The sequence below is a fragment of the Toxorhynchites rutilus genome, chromosome 3 (genome assembly GCF_029784135.1).
Source record: "Toxorhynchites rutilus septentrionalis strain SRP chromosome 3, ASM2978413v1, whole genome shotgun sequence".
NCBI lineage: Eukaryota > Metazoa > Arthropoda > Insecta > Diptera > Culicidae > Toxorhynchites > Toxorhynchites rutilus.
The window spans coordinates 306,649,030-306,667,092 of record NC_073746.1 but is presented as its reverse complement, the minus strand read 5'-3'; the positions used below and the strand labels follow the sequence as shown (position 1 = coordinate 306,667,092).

The window sequence follows — 18,063 nt, the reverse complement described above, 5'->3', positions numbered from 1 at the left end:
CTGAGTGCTCAGACGTCGATAGAACTGGGATATACTAAGTATTTTCTTCTTTTTTTGGAACATATCTTTTGTGGGAACGTTGAGCTGCATCCTCACCCAAATGGGGAATGAAAGATCTGTTCTTGTTTCAGGTTTGAAACTCTGCAAAAGAGCAGGTGCTTTGTACCCAAATATGGGTTGGACTGAAGGTCCAGCAAGAACAGGCATTTGGGATTAACGGTGGATGGCCTTAATGTTTGAGGTAATTGTTGCGCGCGATAATTGGCTTTAGAAACGTTATGTACTTGCACACTTTTGTGGCAGTTATATAACTATGACGAAATTGATCCCACGCCTGGCTGATCCGAGGATTTCAAAATTCTAAGCGGTCACTTTATCCTGGATCGTGGAAGAAGCTGGAACCCGGCGGACATCGCCAAGAGCCTCGGTGTAAAATTGTAGGTTTGTTAATCGTGTTTTTTTTGTTACAAACCAGTTTTATGATTTTTTTTCCCTGGTAGATTTTTTTTTATATAGTCGTTCAAAAGCTAGAGACAGGAAGGAAATATCGTGCTTTGCGTGGTCAAATCGAAAGGTAAAACGTGCTTGATTGATTGCGTGATTACACATGTCCTAATATTCCACGTGGGTGGAAATATATGCATTAATCCAACAGCAACAAATTCCCGAAACACCGTTTTGAAGTTAGAGCCGCTCCAGACCCCACGGTGCAGCGAGAAGGTGCCAGCTAACCACAAGCTGAAGAGCGCGAAGCGCTGGCAAGGATTGAGCAACGACGACGACCGGTTTAAGCGCTGGTCCCAGCAGCTTTAATGTCAAAGTCCCGCTGAACCAAACATCAGGAGCATCGAAGATTGGCTTAAACGAGGAAAGACCCGCTAATCCAAGCGATCAAAAACCATCGACAAGCGGGAGGAGGCCCCGCTGATCTAAGCAGCATGAAGAGCAACGAAATCAGAATTAGGACATCGCACTCAAAAGGTCGTGAGTAACACAAAAACGATTATTCCATGCGCATGACGATATTTCAACCGGTACGGTCGTGAAAGCATACAAGTGGCGATCGTAGCCGAGCGAGTTGGTCGACCGGTCCCCCATGTTAAGGGTACCCGGTTCGAATCCCAAGTTAACATATATGATCATATTCGAACAAACCTATTAAATTTCCACGTACGTGATGAATTTCATGAATCGAAACGAATGTACAAAAATCCCTAGGTCCCAGCCACGCTAATTTTTCCGCTGGTTACGATTATTTGATTTGAATGACTAAATTAAGTTGAGCGAATAAGCACACCCACCGCTCCCTATGGAGGAACACATGAAGAAGTGACACGATGAATAACAATTAGTGTTGACGCAAATAGAGATGAACAGAGATGATTGAATGAATGATCACGGAACAAGCACGGTTATTTGAATGAAAAACACTCGAGAAATTATGTCATTGTGGGATAAAGATGATGAGAGGAGTGAAGTTTTAATAGGAAAGTTTAACGAGCCAACTGAAGAATATTGTAGTGGAGTTTAGGTAGAAAGAGGGGGGATAAATGGAGAAAAAGGGAAATGAAGAACTTGTTGATTAGGAAATAAAGAATTGTAAATATGAAATGTTGAATTACTACTAAATATATGCATTTTTGTTTTGGAAGTTTGGAAATTTAGTTAAAGTTCTTGGAACTAGTTTGTGAAGGCATCACGATTTGCGAGCCTTGTTTCCCCCATTGGTCTTTTTTTAGAGATTTTTGTTGGTTCTGGTTTCCCAAACGTGAAGGGAAAACGTGCATTATTTGAGATTTTACCTGTGATGATAACACAGGCAAAAGTGGGATCTACTTTATCGATCTGAGGTTGCGATCAACAGTTACCACAGCAATCATTAGTTTCCCAACGTGCCTGGGATGGTCAAACCTGGAACTTCTCTGTGTTTGGGGGTACAAAGATAAAACCTGCCCTTTGGCAGAGTCTCTAGCTGGGCACAGAAACCGTGGTGAACGGTCTTCTTCGGGAGTGGCCCTTAAGCCGTTCACTAGACACTCCCCCATTTCTCCAGACCCGACCGTCTCGGGTTGCACCCCCATGCGTGATATGTGTGTGACGATGTGACGCTAACCACTCGATCACGGGAGCACAAATTTCTAATGATGTATAGATAACATATAAAGTAATATCCATTTTGCGTAATATGCGTTTGAAATCCTTTAATTTTTTTTACATTTTTCGTACAGTGACCTCCCTATATAGAAATAAAAATCGAAGTTCTACGTCAAAATTTCCGACGACATTAGCTAGAGCACTAGAGCACCTACAATGAACATTTCATCTGGCCCACGTCCATTCTGAAAATTTTAGAATTTTCAAAAAATTCATTTTATAACTCTGTTACTGTCTTTACTAGTACAGACGCTCTCCAAGAAAAAAAAAGTCCAATATCGGTCCGATGAGACCGACGCGAATTAGATGGAAAAAGGACCGACGTGTCAACATTCAGCATAAAAAACTATTTAATAGCGAATTCGTTTTTGTTCAGTTTCAACCCCAGTGCCGCACTAACTGTTGTCAAAACGTTTTTTTATTCACTCAGTTTCGCACTCAGTGTCGCACTAGTTCGCCCCGAAAGCTGTTAGTTTCGCACTGAGATGTTTCACGGGTTGGCACTCGGGTTCACCAATACAACTATACTGAACTGTCAAGTTCCGAGTATTGTTTTGGAAAATCTAAAAATAGAGACTATGAAAATGGAAAACCTGCTGCTCTTGCTTTTGTATTATTTGAATCGTAATCCAATTCGGATTCTGATTTTGAAGAGTATATTCGTGTAGACGGCATTAAGCTCCGTGTGCTTTCATTGGGAGGCGAAAATTATTATGGATATTCAGGAGGAATAAACATGCTCTCAAAATCAAAATTAGGAATGAAAATTTACTTTAACGTATCGAATATTTATTTCATGTGATGAAATAAGAGGGTTTTTTCCGATATCGCAGAAACATTGAACGAAAACTGTGCCTAATGATGATTTTATATTATAATAGTAATTATTTGTGGAACAAACAGGAAATGCATCGACAAATGGTTAAGTGAGTGTCAGGACTACATGTGTTAGGTAATCAAACAATATGAAGTAAAAATTTTCATTCAAACTTTTATATTTTTACGCTGCACTTGGCCCTTCTGATCTTATAGAGAATACTTTACCTCCCAAGCACTAATATCTCCACCAGACGTCGACACTGTACATTTGTCGTCGCAAATATAAACAAATCAGACTATACAACGCACACCAACAAACCACCGCATTCGTGAAACTGAAAACGTTTTTTTATTACAGAGTCAGTGTGGCACTGACTCAGTTTTAAAAACGAATTCGCTATAAGAAATTGCTCGCTTCGTTTACCGCAATCCTTCTTCGGTGTAATGCATACTGACAAAAGGCGGTGTAGCAGGAAAACCCTAGCGTAACGCTGTCAGAGCTATGGTAACGTGACACAGCTAGTTGTCAAAACAAATCATCGGAAAACAACGGGAAAACAGAAAATTTTCATCTTCAGCTGGAGTCTGATTGCGAAAGACTGAAGCATATTTTTCATTCCATCGCATTTTCTTGCTGTTTCTTATAAGATATAAACTAGAATGGTAATGGAAACGTGTTCACGAGTTCAAAGGAGCCACAAAGGATTGACGTAATATGAATTCTTTTTATTTTAGTCGCAAGAAGTGGAGGAAACCCTGAAGCGGATCCAATCGCACAAAGGCGTTGTCGGCACGATTGTGGTCAATAATGAAGGTATGTTAAATTTAGTCTACGAAATCTCGTGCCAAATAAGCGATAACAATGTATTCCGTATCGAAACACGGGAGGATGACGTCATATGCTTATCAGAATTTCTCTTCTCCAGGTATTCCGGTGAAGAGCACCTTGGATAACACAACCACCGTTCAGTATGCCGGTCTGATGAGTCAGCTGTCCGACAAGGCGCGGAGCGTTGTTCGCGATTTGGATCCCTCTAATGATTTGACATTCCTCCGGGTGCGATCGAAGAAGCACGAAATTATGGTTGCCCCAGATAAGGATTTCCTCCTGATCGTGATTCAGAATCCGACCGATTGAAGAACACATTTTTTGCTTGTTCTAGTTGATAATTTTTATTCGTCGAGTGAAGACAGAAACTCTTAAATCGGTTTCAAATTGGTATTTATTTAAATCAAACTTTACATGTGTAACGAGGTAAAATTCACAATATAACATTTTGATTTTCTCAGTAACACCTTAAATTCGTACGGAAATAAAACCTAATAATTGAAAGATCAATTGAGCTTTTATTTGATTGGTTCTAGACGCGTTTGTTATCACTTTATTCCCGTTGTGTGGGTTGGGATTGCTTACAGTAAGTAGAAAAGATGATATTTTAGACCGTCAAACATTGTGCCCTGGTGTGTTATTTTATGTGTATAGTTTAGGATTAAACTGCAGGTTCGCTTTACATCACGTTGAGCAATTCTGCGTGCTTCTTGCTTGATTGCATCAATTGACGCACGACTCAATCGAATAAATCCGAAGGGAACTCGTTCACGTCCACTTGTTCCATGACCGAGTAGTTACCGATTTCATACGAGAAGCGAGTCTTCATGCGAAGGGAACTCGTCGCCGCGGGATTTACGCGTACCACGTGTATGTCCTGAACAATGGTTTCCCCCGGGAGCATTATCGTGCTTGATGGTTCCATCATTCGGATGGTGTAGGCTTTCGGAACGGCCACCTGTGGGGATGATTAAGATGAATTATGATACATAAAAAGACTGCTCGGATCACAACTTACCTGGAATAGGTATTTCTCCAACATATTGAGCGAATTGTTGGTTGTCTTAACCGTCACAACGGCGTGATCGAATTCCTTTTTCACGATACATTTGATGTCGATGTTATCCCTGCTGTACACCGGGATAGTGGTAGCGGAATATTGCGTCGCAGCAACGGTTGAGATCAGCGAAGAGTTGTTAGGGCTTTCGATAACACCGAGTCCCAAAAGATCAAGGATGTCGGCGTTCGTTGTGGGAACCACCGATTGATATGATTGTTGCATTGGGCTCGGGGTGTTTGTATCGGTCGTCGAAGGACTGCTTCCGAACGAATTGCCCAGTAAGTCTAACAAAATGTCTTGGTTCTGGAAGAAATATGATTACACGATCATCAAATTGTTGAAAAAGCGCAATCGATGCCAGATGATTACCGAGGGTTCTTTTTGAGATACTGAAGTGTCACTCTGCGGAGATGACAAGTGTTCCGCGATGAAGTCCGAATTATACTCAGACGCGGACATGTCGGATATTTTCATGGTTGGCATTTTTTCCAGCAGCGCAGCTCTAAGACTGTTGTGGGTGGTGAACAGTTGACTAAATTCCACGGCTCGTTGCTGAAGATCCACGTTAAGGTGTCCTCGGAAGGCATTGATGACGTTCTGAATATTACTGCGGAAATGGGTTGTTTAGTGTTTTCATTGCAACATTCAAATTTAAAATAGAATCTGAGACTACATAAGAATATTCTTACGACATATGACACGCCGATTTTAGGCAAGTGCTCTTGTGAGTGAACCATCCTAAATGTATTGATTCAATAGATTATGGATATTCCAAGAAACAAAATGAAATAATCTTAACTTGAGATGACTTTGTATGTCATAACATTTACTAAATAGGAGACGTAGACATTGGAATAAGTGTTAAGTTCTTCCAAAGAATGAAATTAATTTTTAATGTTAAGAGCTTGATTTATTTCGACTTCTCTGTTTGGTGGTTGGAACTAAACTCTCACTTTTTTTCATTTTGTTACTGTCGTACCATGGCTACAAATCATGGCCTACCTAACGGTATGATTTTGCGTATGCCAATGGTACAATAAGTTATATTGTTCCCAACATCAAAAAAAATTCCACGTGGAAAGCGTTTTCATTAAACGTAGAAGTTATTGCAGTTGTAGAAGGGGGCTTAAACGGGAGGGTTAGCACATAAATATAAATGCTTCTCTAGAGCCTTAGAAGTTTGACCAATGTTTCTTGTTGACGTAGAACTACGTCTTCCAGGAAGGGTGCCAAATTAGAAAACAGGTCACGTTTTTATGAAATAAAGTTAAAGTTAATAACTATTTTTGATTTTTGATTTGTTTGATATGCTATACATTTCAACTCGCTTATCTCTAAACGTTTAAATTCATGAAAACTGGAAGAACTTCCTTTATTCCCATACATTTGTTCTGCCGATTTGTGTGCTAACCCTACTAGTGATGTCTAAATTTTTCATTTATTCTATTATCGATTAATCGTTGGGGCATTCATAAATATTCGATTCATTCGAATAATTATCTTTCAATATTCGATTAATCGAGCGAATACTTATTTCTTGTAATAATCATGTATCACGTTGTCATTCTGGTCGCGTGGTCTATCGGGTTGTCGATGTTAGATAGTTGGATGTGAAAATGTTGGATAAATAAATTAAATAGCCTAATTCTCGCGTAACTTTTGAAAAGGTCCTATGTAACAAATGTAAACAAATCGAGTTGAGGGATGCACGTTATTAGTTTTCAATCATTGAATGCATTACAAAAACAACCGTTCACGTATCTATCTTCTTCATAATTTTATCGCAGATACAAAAAATATTCAATGTACAGATTCGGATATTAAGCACCCGGCTGTTACTTCGGACGCCACTTTCCTCCGACGCCCGAAACGTCCGAAGTAACAAAGCAGTCAAAACAAGACGAAGTCGTACTTCGGTCGTTTTGAGTATTTGTTTCTTACAGGTGTTGTTATCGATTTCAGTGCAATTAAACGAGTGATAACAATAATAATCTGTCTTTAGAACGTAAAGCTGATATTTGGATTGTTGTTTATTAGTTAGTTTCAAATTCTTATCGTGCAACGTAATATGTCCAATGTGCAAACACGGGCAGTCAAAACGTCCAATGTAACAATTTTCGCTCCGAGGCTTCAACTTCAATCTCAAATCAAGGAACAACAGTTACGATTGGTTTTACGGAGTTATTCTTGACAGCTAGTGGTGAAAGCAGCGATAAAGATCGATAGCTTTTAAGACAATTCGCGAAATAATGTTCGGGTCTTCAACTTCGTTTCTCTCGAGATGACGAAAATGTTACATTGGACCTTTTCTAAAGTTACGCGAGAATTCTTAATCTAAAAATGCATTAACCGTGAGAAAGATTTCTCCTTTCATTAATCGCGATTACAGTGACAATCATCCGATGTATTCATCTTTTGATTTTAAATTATTTGATACAAAATTACTCGATCATAATTTCAGATATTCGATTATTTGAATTAATCGAACGATTAACCGAAGTCTCTAAACACTACCCCTATTTCGAATGTTTATAACTCGAACATTTCTTAACAGATCGGAAAGATGTTTGCATGAAGTGATAGGAAATATTTTCGCGCGCTTATCACAACTAGTAAAATGTTATTTTCATGAGATGAACAATTGAGTAACTGTAAAATGTCAAGCGTTATCTAAACGCCCTAACTGCCAAGTTTTGATTGGCCCGATTTACGGTTTCCCCAACACGATCTTCAAAAAATCAATGTGCCTGGGGGAATCCGCTTTGTCAAAACATGCAAGTCGGGGGTATTTTTGTTCCCACCGAGCTGTGTTAACCCATTAACGACCAAGCCGTAAAAATTATTTTTTTGACAAATTCCACTGGTTTAATTTTGATTATTGACGTTAAAGAAGCCCCAATGTTCAAGAATTATTTTTTCCCATCTCCCGTTTTCCGGGAAATGGCTGTTCGAAAAATCGAACATTGGCCCAAACCCGCACTTTTTTTTTGCAAGTACAAACATACTGCGAAGTAAAAGTCACTTCAATTAGCAAGTAGGGTAACACGGGGTGATTTGGACCACCCCTTTATCTCAAAAAGTACGGCTCAACTTAGATATTTTATAATGCTATCTCCTTCTATTGTTGAACCGTATGTACCTAGTATAAAAAAAACTTTGGTAAAATTCGACAGGTGGAAGGAAAGCAACGGAAAGCGGTAGCATGAACACAACAAGCACTTTGATTGCCAAAAATGTGAGTTTTCCGATCGTGGTTTTAAGGTTTTTCCCGCTGATTAAACAAACTTTTCGTGTATTGTACAGTAAAGCTCTGTTTGTCTACAGAAGAGGAACAATTTGATGCAGCGAAACTGTCAGTTTGATACCGATAAATGGAATTAATTGCATTTCAATTTTTGCATGTTGTGTGGGATGACATGGACACGTTTCTGTGGGGTGAATTGGTCCTACAGGGTTGAGGCTTTTCTTTGGTATAATTGATTTCAGATGCCGCTGAATTACAAAAAAAGGATGGGCAGACAACGTTGGAAGAAGGGAGAGCTTGAAAGAGCAACGCAGGCCATCAAGAACGGATTTTGTTTGACCAAGCATCGAAAGTGTTTGAAAATGCTCGAAAAACAGTGAAAAGATCCATGCAGAATTCGAGATGGTCTCAATCCAATTTTTCTGGTCTGGAATCTGACCAAGACACCTGGTATCGATCCCAGAACACTGTTAGTAATTGTAACATTATCCCAAAATACGTTACATAAACATAAATCACCCCGCATCAAATTTTAATGTTCAAAAATCATCTCTTTTATTTTACGATATATTTGGTAATTTGAAGCTTGATATAATTATTAAACATTATTGATTGAGAGAAAACAAGTGTAGCTCAGTATACAATGTGACATTTTTTATTTAGGCCGTATTGGTTTGGAAATATTAGGCGATTTGCTTAGGTGGTCCAAATTCCCCCCTTTTCCCCTATGCGGCATTTATAAATGCATTGATTTTACATTCTGGGAGCACAGAAGAATGAAAGTCTCTAAGTATAAGCCTTAACCCTTTAATCCTTTCGATCCTAAGTAATAAGACTTAAATCAATTAATATATGGTGAGATGTAACATTTCTCATTTCATGTAGCCTTAACTTATTACCGGCAGGCATTTTCTTTCAAACGAAAGTTAGTGCTGTTATTTTTATCATTGACCGTGGAGAAATGTCAATGCTTAAGAATTATTTCTTTCCGATTATCCATTTCTCGAAAAATCGAACATTTCCCAAAACCTGCAAAGTACAAAAACTCTGCGAAAAAAAATGGCATTGAGTTTGAGAGGTTATTATTCAGTTGGATAGAATCGTCACTTAGGTTTACTCCATCGATGAGACCGATGAGACCGATGAGGCCATCCAGCGGAAGAATATTGACACCAGAAGTCCCTTTAGAATCCTCGTTACACATACTGAAGATTTCCTCCAGATCCTCCAGACACGAAATTCTACGGACTCCTAAGGTTATTATGGACAAGAAATCATTTCTTAATTAATCAATACTTGCAAACATTCACATTTAAAATGCAAAAAAATATTAAAAAATACCTTCCGTCTTCCAAAGTGAACAAAGCAAAATACGCTGCGGAGGTTAGATGTGTTGGTATTAATTCAGCAGAAAAAAATGTTTGTTATGGCCAACGTTCGATTTTTCGAACATTCAATTTTCCTGGCTGTTATTACCCTGCAGGAGAATCAATCGAATAATTTTTGCCCTGCAACACAATGTGTACTCTTTTATCAAAGTAATACTGTAGGAAAATTTTCATATTTTTGTATTTTATTGGGAGTTTTTTTTTGAATTTGAAACACCTTCCATACATGCTTGCTTTAAATCGAACTTATTGCTCAATAAAGTTGTACAAAACTGAATAGAATAGATGGTAAGTGGTAGCTAACAAATTAAGCTATCTTTTAAATGAAAAATATTACCATTTGGTTGCTTCCCAAAGACATGAAAAATTATCAAAGTTGCTGTTCGATTTTTCGAAAACTTGGCCTAAAATGGGTTAACCTAACACGGACTTCAAAATCAATGTGCCTGGGGAAATCCGCTTTGCAAATACATGCAAGTCGGGGGTAATTTTTGGTGTTGAGTACTTTTGTACTCGCTTTGTACTGAGTAGCCTGGGAAAACCGTCATTTCAGATACTAGAGGCGAATGAACTTTCGCGGTTCGAGAACTACGTAAACATGAGATGTGCAATAATTTCAGAGGGAAATGTAAAATACAATGATCGTTTGAAAATTTTTCCGTTCAAATATATTGGTCGTCCTAGGCATCATATCAAACGTGAAAGGAGCATAATCTGTTACAAAAGTTTCGATGCATTCTAAAATAATATTCGAAGTGGTAAACAAGTGGATTTCATAATATGATTTCGTAGTTCTACGTCGAAAATACGCGGTCGTGTCCTAGATATAATCCCTTACAATTTTTGTGTGCGGTGATAGGGACCGCATAAAAAAGTGTCCTCAAGAAAATAACTCAAATACATGCCGTTCACCGTTCGATTACCTTTTGTTTCCCTGATTTGCGATGGGACAGTTTGCCATTACGGTTAGAAATCATGTCATGTGCAACTTAGAGTATTTGAAGGAAGGATGGGAATGATTTGAGAAGTGAATAATTAAGACGCAAATGTGCTTTTTTTGCACTGAAATGCATATGAAACATAACTTCGTCAAATGCCGATAACTTCGTCAAATATGCCTCTTCTCATATAGGAAAGGTGGGGGTAAAACGGACATGTTAAGAAGAACTTCAATTTTATCTTTGAAAACTCGTGTTTCCCAAAACTTTGATGCAGTTACTTGCAATTCAATATACTGTTTTTCTACCTAATTGGTCAAATATTTCACAAAAAAGTGTTTTTCAATGTTTTTTACTGAAATTAAAATAGACCGAAAAGTACAACACTTTTTTCGATGCGGGACATGTGATGCGGGTGATATGGACAGGTTTGTAATATATGAAGCGTAAAGGTTTATCGATCGCGAGAGGAATAATTTTATTCAACCAAGGTCTGAACTCATCACGAATGTCCGTTAAATGATGAAAAAATCGAATTAATCTACCTAGTAGTGATATCGTACTTTTCAGCAGTATAAACGGACAGACCCTCAACTATTTTGCTTTTGGTTCCAGTCAATTTCTAAACAGTCCACATTCGACGATTTGATTTCCATTTATAGACGCAGGGCATTCCTTAGGATTAGATTAAACCGACTTCTCACGGTCCATCTTATCCCACTGGCAACTGTCCGTTTTACGCCACCAGTACAATTATTTCAATAATTTAAATTTTCCACTCAAAAATGGAATTACTTTTCCGTACATACCTAATGTCGCTTCTCTGTCAACTCACTAACCGAAATATAACCATCAGCGAATTGAATTTTGATATTAAACCACTCAAAATGTTTAATATCGAAGCCGCTAGCATTACATCCACACGCGGAATCATGTGTGATTTTCGGTTTTTGTTTCCCTTTTCCACTTTTGATCAGTATTCATTGCCATAGGGTGGCTTAAATATTATAGAATAACATGTAGAAGGTGTTCTCATTAACAGAAATCTGAATTTTAAAGGATAACTATACAAATCAACCACCTGTCCATATTACCCCCACTGACCGTATTACACGCGGTTTCCCTACCGCGCAAAAAATCACACAAAAAAAATCGTTCAAAAATAGACCACATGAAAAAAGTTTTCCTGTATATACTGTTTCTCAATGAAAAGCAACTACGTGATATACAAGAATGAAGAGACAATAAATATTCACTGCTTTTTCTCTTCGTCAGTTACAATCACGTTCTCTCTTTTCATTGAGATACTCGAATTTAGATTGTTCGGTTCGTAAAAATCTAATCTTTTCATGGTTTTCGGTGGAATTTATTCATTAACCCTTTCAATGCGGCTCCGCCGGAGTGCTTCCGCTGTACGGAGCACTGCGTCGAAAAGTATGCCCATCGCGCTGGTGTGACCGATGTGCAGTATCACTTTCATGTCGTCTAAAGACGATGCTCGTAGCGAAAGGGTTAATTTTGGCTTAACGTCTTTACAACATGGCTTGATTTACAATAATTTTCTTGCGTATCATTCGTTGCGTGGTATTTTTTGTGGTGCGGCTTGCAAATCTTGCGACCCACCCCACTGTCTCGCATGAGGACCATCGTGATTCTGCTACTTTATGTCCCGACCACGGCCAGGAATGAACGATGGCACTCACAGGGACGTCAACACGTTTAGATGAACTGTTTCCGGGTTTTCTACTCTTTTCTTGGAAGTTGGAAACAATTCATCTGAAGCAGTACAAGCCAGAAAAACGACGATATATTTTTTAACCAAAATGGGAATCGAGCCCGAAGTCTCTATCTTGGTAAGCTTGGTAAGCAAACTAATTACAGCCATTCGAGCCACCAAGTGACAATAGTTCCAGATTATTAGAATAATGAATGAAAGTCGTTTCGTACACCTTTGTCTCGGTTATTGTATTAGGCGGTAAGATTTATTCAGTGCCACAAACTGAAAAAAAAGGAAAACAATGTTGTAACAGTCAACTCGGAGCATTCGAACCGCAATTTAACCTAACGCTCTCATTTTCAATATTTTGATGTGGTGCAAAAATACAGACGCACTCACCATCAATCCGCCACGAAAATCAATCGAACGAAATTACATCACTGTGTATATGTCTCTATATTCCGTTCTTCCTTTGTATCGACCAAAACAGCTCAGCATTGAGAAAGACTGCTGTCATGATTTGAATTATATCATGCTTTGAATTATAGAGGCTTTCATTCGCCTCTAGTCTTGAAAAGGCCAATATGGAAAACTAAACTCTCGGTTTTACGTAAGCTTGAGCTTGTCGCTTAATAAAATGAAAACGGGCATAGCTGAAATTGCAATGTTTTCTCTATCCACATTATCCATAGAACGAACGCTGCATTTTTTTATTTCTGTTCCGTAAAAATGTGTCCTGTTTTCTGATTTGGCACCATTACTGAAAGTAGTCCTAGGTCAAAAAACTCTGGCAATGATTTCAGAGGTTTTGGTTATGGTTACAAATTGTAGCGCTGCACTGATTTTAGTATTGTTGAGCCCCTCGTTTCTGTGAGCGGGTCGAAACATACACATATGAAAAGGCACTCAGATTCCACACACGGGAGTTGTGTTGAAACTGACGTTCATACTCATATAAACGAGGGGCTCAACAATACTAAAATCAGTGCAGCGCTAGAAAATACAAAATAAAGTAATTCCAGATGGGTCAACCAAAAAAGCCCGCCGGGCCGCAGGATGAGTATAGTTGATAATATCAGCCTGATATAGAGTAATCTTAAAGTATGATGGGCTTAATTTTACCAGTAACTGTATGTTTTAATATGAGAGAAATAATTATCATCAACGCGTTTATTTTTATCAATTTGCTGATTAAGTTGGCGATATTACAATAGCACTACTGTTCTCAGAGATGTATTCCATTCCAGTAGTGAGATCTCTTTAGATCGAGAGCGTTAATTCATGTGCTCGGAAACAAGTTTATTCAAAAATAAAACAGTTAACATGGAAATATATTATTGATGTTAACCTGAATGGGACCGGAAGCAGAGGGTTGCCTCACAAGATGTGATTGGCATTAACGGTGGTAACATGGCATGGCCACGCAATGTACTGGAAATAAGGTAATAAAGAGGGTAGAGTTTCGAGCGACATAGCATGCGCTGCCATAACTATTTTTCAAAATCTGACGTCAGTCGTTGTGTTTATCTTCGATTGCCCACTGCATTCATGTGAAAATGCTATTTTCAGGAAGAAATTTATCAATTAAAAACGTACTTTTTTAGAGTTCCCGCTGAATATAAGGCTAATGTGATAGCGTGCAGTGAATATTTGTGAAATCACGTCGAAAAAGACTGATAAAAGTGCCATTTCCATGTGCTATTTTTACTCCCCGCGTTTATAGAAACAAACGAAGTTTGATTATTTTAACGTTGTGAATTTAATGATTCGAAGGCTCTCAGTATCGGTGTGTGAGATGTGAGAAAATAATCGCCAATTATTCAAAATTTCACCGAAAATGTTACTGCTTTCGAGAACTAAACATACGACTGCTCTTTGGACTTTTTACCACATACATAATCGAAATAAGCCACGATACAATTGTCATCTGTTAAAAAAATAAACAGTTGAATTATTTCGTGAGAATTTCGGCTCAAAATATCATGCAACCGTGATTACCTTCAACATTGTTTTGTTTCTTCCATATACATTCCATATTGAATGCAAATATTTACGACACGATATTTTGGCTTGCCAATACAGATATACTTCGCCTGCTTCTTCTTCTTCTTCTTAAATGGCACTAACGTTCCTAGAGGAACCATCGTCTCAACGTAGTATTACTTGCGTTATTTTTACTAGTACTTAGTTGAGATTTCTATGCCGGATGACACGACTTGAATGTATTCTGAGTGGCAAGCTCTAGAATACGCGTGAGCACAGTACAAGGCGGAGGAAATTTCTTTGACGAAAAATTCCCCTGTCCAGAACGGGAATCGAACCCGAACCCCCGGCATGTTAGGTGTGACGCTAACCACTCGGCCACGGGAGCACATAAAAAAATGCCAACGACACGCGACGTTCCCAAGCGGTCGCCCATCTAAGTACTGATCGCGTCCGATGATGCTTAACTTCGCCTACTGCTCCACCTCGATATGTACCTCATTGATGGCCACGGAAGACAGCTCATTTAACCCTTTATAAGACCGTGGCAACTAAATTGCCATCCACAAAAAATATTTTTTTCGCCGCACTTGGAACATTATTTTAATACTTTGCTTAACCACAGTCTTCTTAAGCTATCTGGCAATACTACATTTTTTAGGACTTCTAAAAATATACGATATTAATTTGAGATTTTTTATGTAGAAAAACCGCGATTTTAGAGCACCGGCAGAGAATTTGTTTAAATTAGTTGAAAATGCAATAAATTGATAAGTTGCTCACTGTAAGCATTCTACTTAGGATCTACTGTGCAAGATCATGCAGTCTTCTCAATAAAACAAACGATGTATTTGATGAAAAATTCAAATTTTTAATTTTTTATTGTAAGTCTATATGAAAGAAATTTTGTTTGCACTAGAAATATTGGGTTGGGGAAAAAGAAATGTCGTATATATATGGCAACACTTAAACATATCTTGTGTTGTACTTATCGCATACTAAAGGGTGTGTCACATCAAATTGCATCACGGAAAAAACGCTGTAGAAATTTAATTTTTAGGAATTATATCTTCAGCTTTCGCTTATAATCAGATAAGAGTGTATAGATCACGTTGGCCATGCTTCACTGTCAATTTTTCGTAAATTTGGAAAAATGTCGTCGAACGAAAAAGAGCGTCGTGAATTAATCCTGTGCACTCATTTCGAGAATCCGGAGTTGTCACATCGGGACATCGGTAAGATGCTGGGAATCGTCCAATCCACGGTCAGCAGAGTACTAAAACGATACTTCGAGAACCTAACCATCGACCGGAAGATGAAGAACGGCAAAAATGAATGCTCCGTCAGTGAAAAAGATCACCAGCGCGTAGTTAAGCAGTTTAGACGTGATCCGAGAAGTTCGGTCCGGGATGTCGCCAATAAGCTGAATTTGTCAAGTTCATTCGTCCAGCGGACCAAGTAGCGGGAGGGCCTGCGTACATACAATGTTCAGAAGGCTCCTAACCGCGACGAAAAGCAAAACATGGTGGGGAAGACGCGATCCCGGAAGCTGTACACCGAAATGTTGACGAAGCCGCATTGCCTGGTAATGGACGACGAAACCTACGTCAAAGCGGACTTTCTACAGCTGCCGGGCCTGTTGTTCTTCTCCGCAGAGGACAAATTCAGCGTTCCGGAGGAGATTCGCAAGCAGAAACTATCCAAGTTTGCCAAAAAGTACATGGTGTGGCAAGCGATCTGCTCTTGCGGAAAGCGGAGCGCCCCCTTCGTGATGACCGGCACGGTAAACGGGCAGGTTTACCTTAAGGAGTGCCTACAGAAGCGCTTACTACCACTATTGAAGCAGCACGAGGGCCCGACCATCTTCTGGCCGGATCTCGCTTCGTGCCACTATTCAAAGGACGTGTTGGAGTGGTACGGAGCCAACGGGGTCACCTTAGTGCCAAAGGAAATGAACCCGCCCAACGCGCCGGAGCTTCGCCCAATAGAGAAATATTGGGCGATTATGAAGCAGGCCCTCCGGAAGAACCCAAAAGTTGTCAAATCGGAGGCGGACTTCAAGAGAAAATGGATTTCTGTTCAAAAAAAAACTACAACCTGACGTTGTACAGAACCTTATGGACGGGGTAAAGAGGAAGGTGCGAGCATACGGGCTTGGGCTCGAAGTATGAATAAAAAGAAAATGCCAAAAGTTGTTTAATAGTTTTTATTTTACTGTCTAAAATTTTCAAAAGGATCGGTCTACTGGGCGAATTTCTACAGCGTTTTTTCCGTGATGCAATTTGATGTGACACACCCTTTATACGGCTATTTAAAGACGACAATCTGAGCTACAAGTGTCGTTTTGACAGTGTTGTGATTGTCCTTTTCAGTCTCAGGTTATAGCGCGTCAAAGATAAAGTCCACCAAGCAAGAAATTCGCCATATTTTACGTTTTTACTACCTGCGAGGTAAAACTGCAACGAAGGCGGCCGAAAAAAATCGTGTAGTTTATGGACCCGATACTGTAACGATTCGCACAGCACAGCGTTGGTTTGATCGATTTCGTTCTGGTGTAGTTCTGCTGTCGAAGATACACCCCGTACTGGTAGTCGTCGTGGAAACCGATAAAATAGTTGAAATTATCCAAGTAGACCGGCATGTGAGCACTCGCTCGATTGGCCAGGAACTGGGTATAGACCATAAAACCGTTTGGAACCATTTGTAGAAGATTGGATTCCAAAAAAAGGTGGATGTATGGGTGCCAAACGAGTTGACGCAAAAAAATCTTTTAGAACGAATCAACGCCTGCGATGCACTGCTGGAACGGAACGAACCCGACCCATTTTTGAAGAAGATGGCTACTGGTGATGAAATGTGGCTCACAAACGACAACCAAAAGCGAAAAAAGTCGTGGTCGAAGAGCGGTGAGCCAGCCCAAACCATCGCCAAGCCCAGATTGACGGCCAGGATGGTTTTGCTGTGTGTTTGGTGGGATTGGAAGGGAATCATCCACTATGAGCTACTCAACTATGACCAGACCCTCAACTCGGTTCTCTATTGTGAGCAGCTTGACCGTTTAAAGCAGGTGATTGACCAGAAGCGGCCAGAAATGATCAATAGGAATGGTGTTGTTTTCCACCAGGACAACTCTCGGTCTCACACATCTTTGATGACCCGCCAGAAGCTACGGGAGCTCGGATGGGATGTCCTATTGCACCCACCGTATAGTCCGGACCTGGCTCCAAGTGATTATCATCTCTTCCCGTCCATGCAAAACGCTCTTGGTGATACTAAGTTGGCCTCAAAAGAGGCTTGCGAAAACTGGCGGTCTGAGTTTTGACGTAGGACTACGTCTTTCATTTCTATACTGGGGTGTAAGTTCAAAGTTTCGAAAACAAAAGCGTTACACCAGAGCAACGAGATTTTGAGCGTTAATACCTTCCAAACAATTGAACGAAATGGTATGATGAGCATTGCATTCGAAAGAAAAAATGTCTACGCGTTATATGGTTGTTACGTTTAGATCTAAAAACTTGTTTCAATAGCCCTAAAATCGCTTTCAAAACAGGCTATTGAAATCACACCAATCGGTATATAAGCGAGTGCCATTCGGAAATCTATCAGTTATGATTGCGCAACGAACGAGGTACGATCGCTGGAATGAATGGATGTTTCCCTAACACAGTCTTCAAAACTATGGAGCCTGGGCAAAGCAGTATTGCAAAATAGATGCAAGCAGCGGGTACTTTTGTACTCACTTGCTTTTCTGCAAATCGGAATATTTCCCTAACACAGACTTCTAAACCATGGAGCCTGGGAAAATTGCAGATTCACGCAAGTCGGCAGTACTTTTACACCCTCTTTCATATTTACACTCCGGAATTCGTTTTGCTAACACGGTCTACAAAAGCGGGCACAAATGAAATGCTTTGGCTCGGTTCTTCAATAC

The 18,063-nt window shown here is 39.5% G+C and overlaps 2 protein-coding genes across 4 annotated transcripts in view; one reads left to right on the top strand and one right to left on the bottom strand.

Annotated features, from left to right (window-relative positions):
* The first annotated feature begins 3,475 nt into the window (after positions 1-3,475).
* Positions 3,476-4,312, top strand: LOC129777048 (dynein light chain roadblock-type 2). Its single transcript, XM_055783101.1, has 3 exons — positions 3,476-3,636; positions 3,709-3,787; positions 3,900-4,312. Exons 1-3 carry the CDS (start codon positions 3,634-3,636, stop codon positions 4,109-4,111), a joined length of 294 nt encoding a protein of 97 aa, XP_055639076.1. The 5' UTR covers positions 3,476-3,633; the 3' UTR covers positions 4,112-4,312.
* Positions 4,179-18,063, bottom strand: part of LOC129777047 (AP-1 complex subunit gamma-1-like) — a 124,530-nt gene continuing 110,645 nt past the window's right edge. For all 3 annotated transcript variants that reach the window (XM_055783098.1, XM_055783099.1, XM_055783100.1), the window contains 3 exons: positions 5,232-5,469; positions 4,821-5,165; positions 4,179-4,760 (listed from right to left, as the gene is read on the bottom strand). In XM_055783098.1, coding sequence (XP_055639073.1) covers positions 4,542-4,760; positions 4,821-5,165; positions 5,232-5,469 — 802 coding nt within the window. In that variant the 3' untranslated portion in view covers positions 4,179-4,541. The remainder of the gene's footprint in view (positions 4,761-4,820; positions 5,166-5,231; positions 5,470-18,063) is intronic.

Bases quoted from the DNA above. Each gene is read 5' to 3' on its own strand.
- LOC129777048 (XM_055783101.1), top strand. The intron at 3,788-3,899 runs GTATGTTAAATT...TCTCTTCTCCAG, and splicing joins GATTGTGGTCAATAATGAAG to GTATTCCGGTGAAGAGCACC.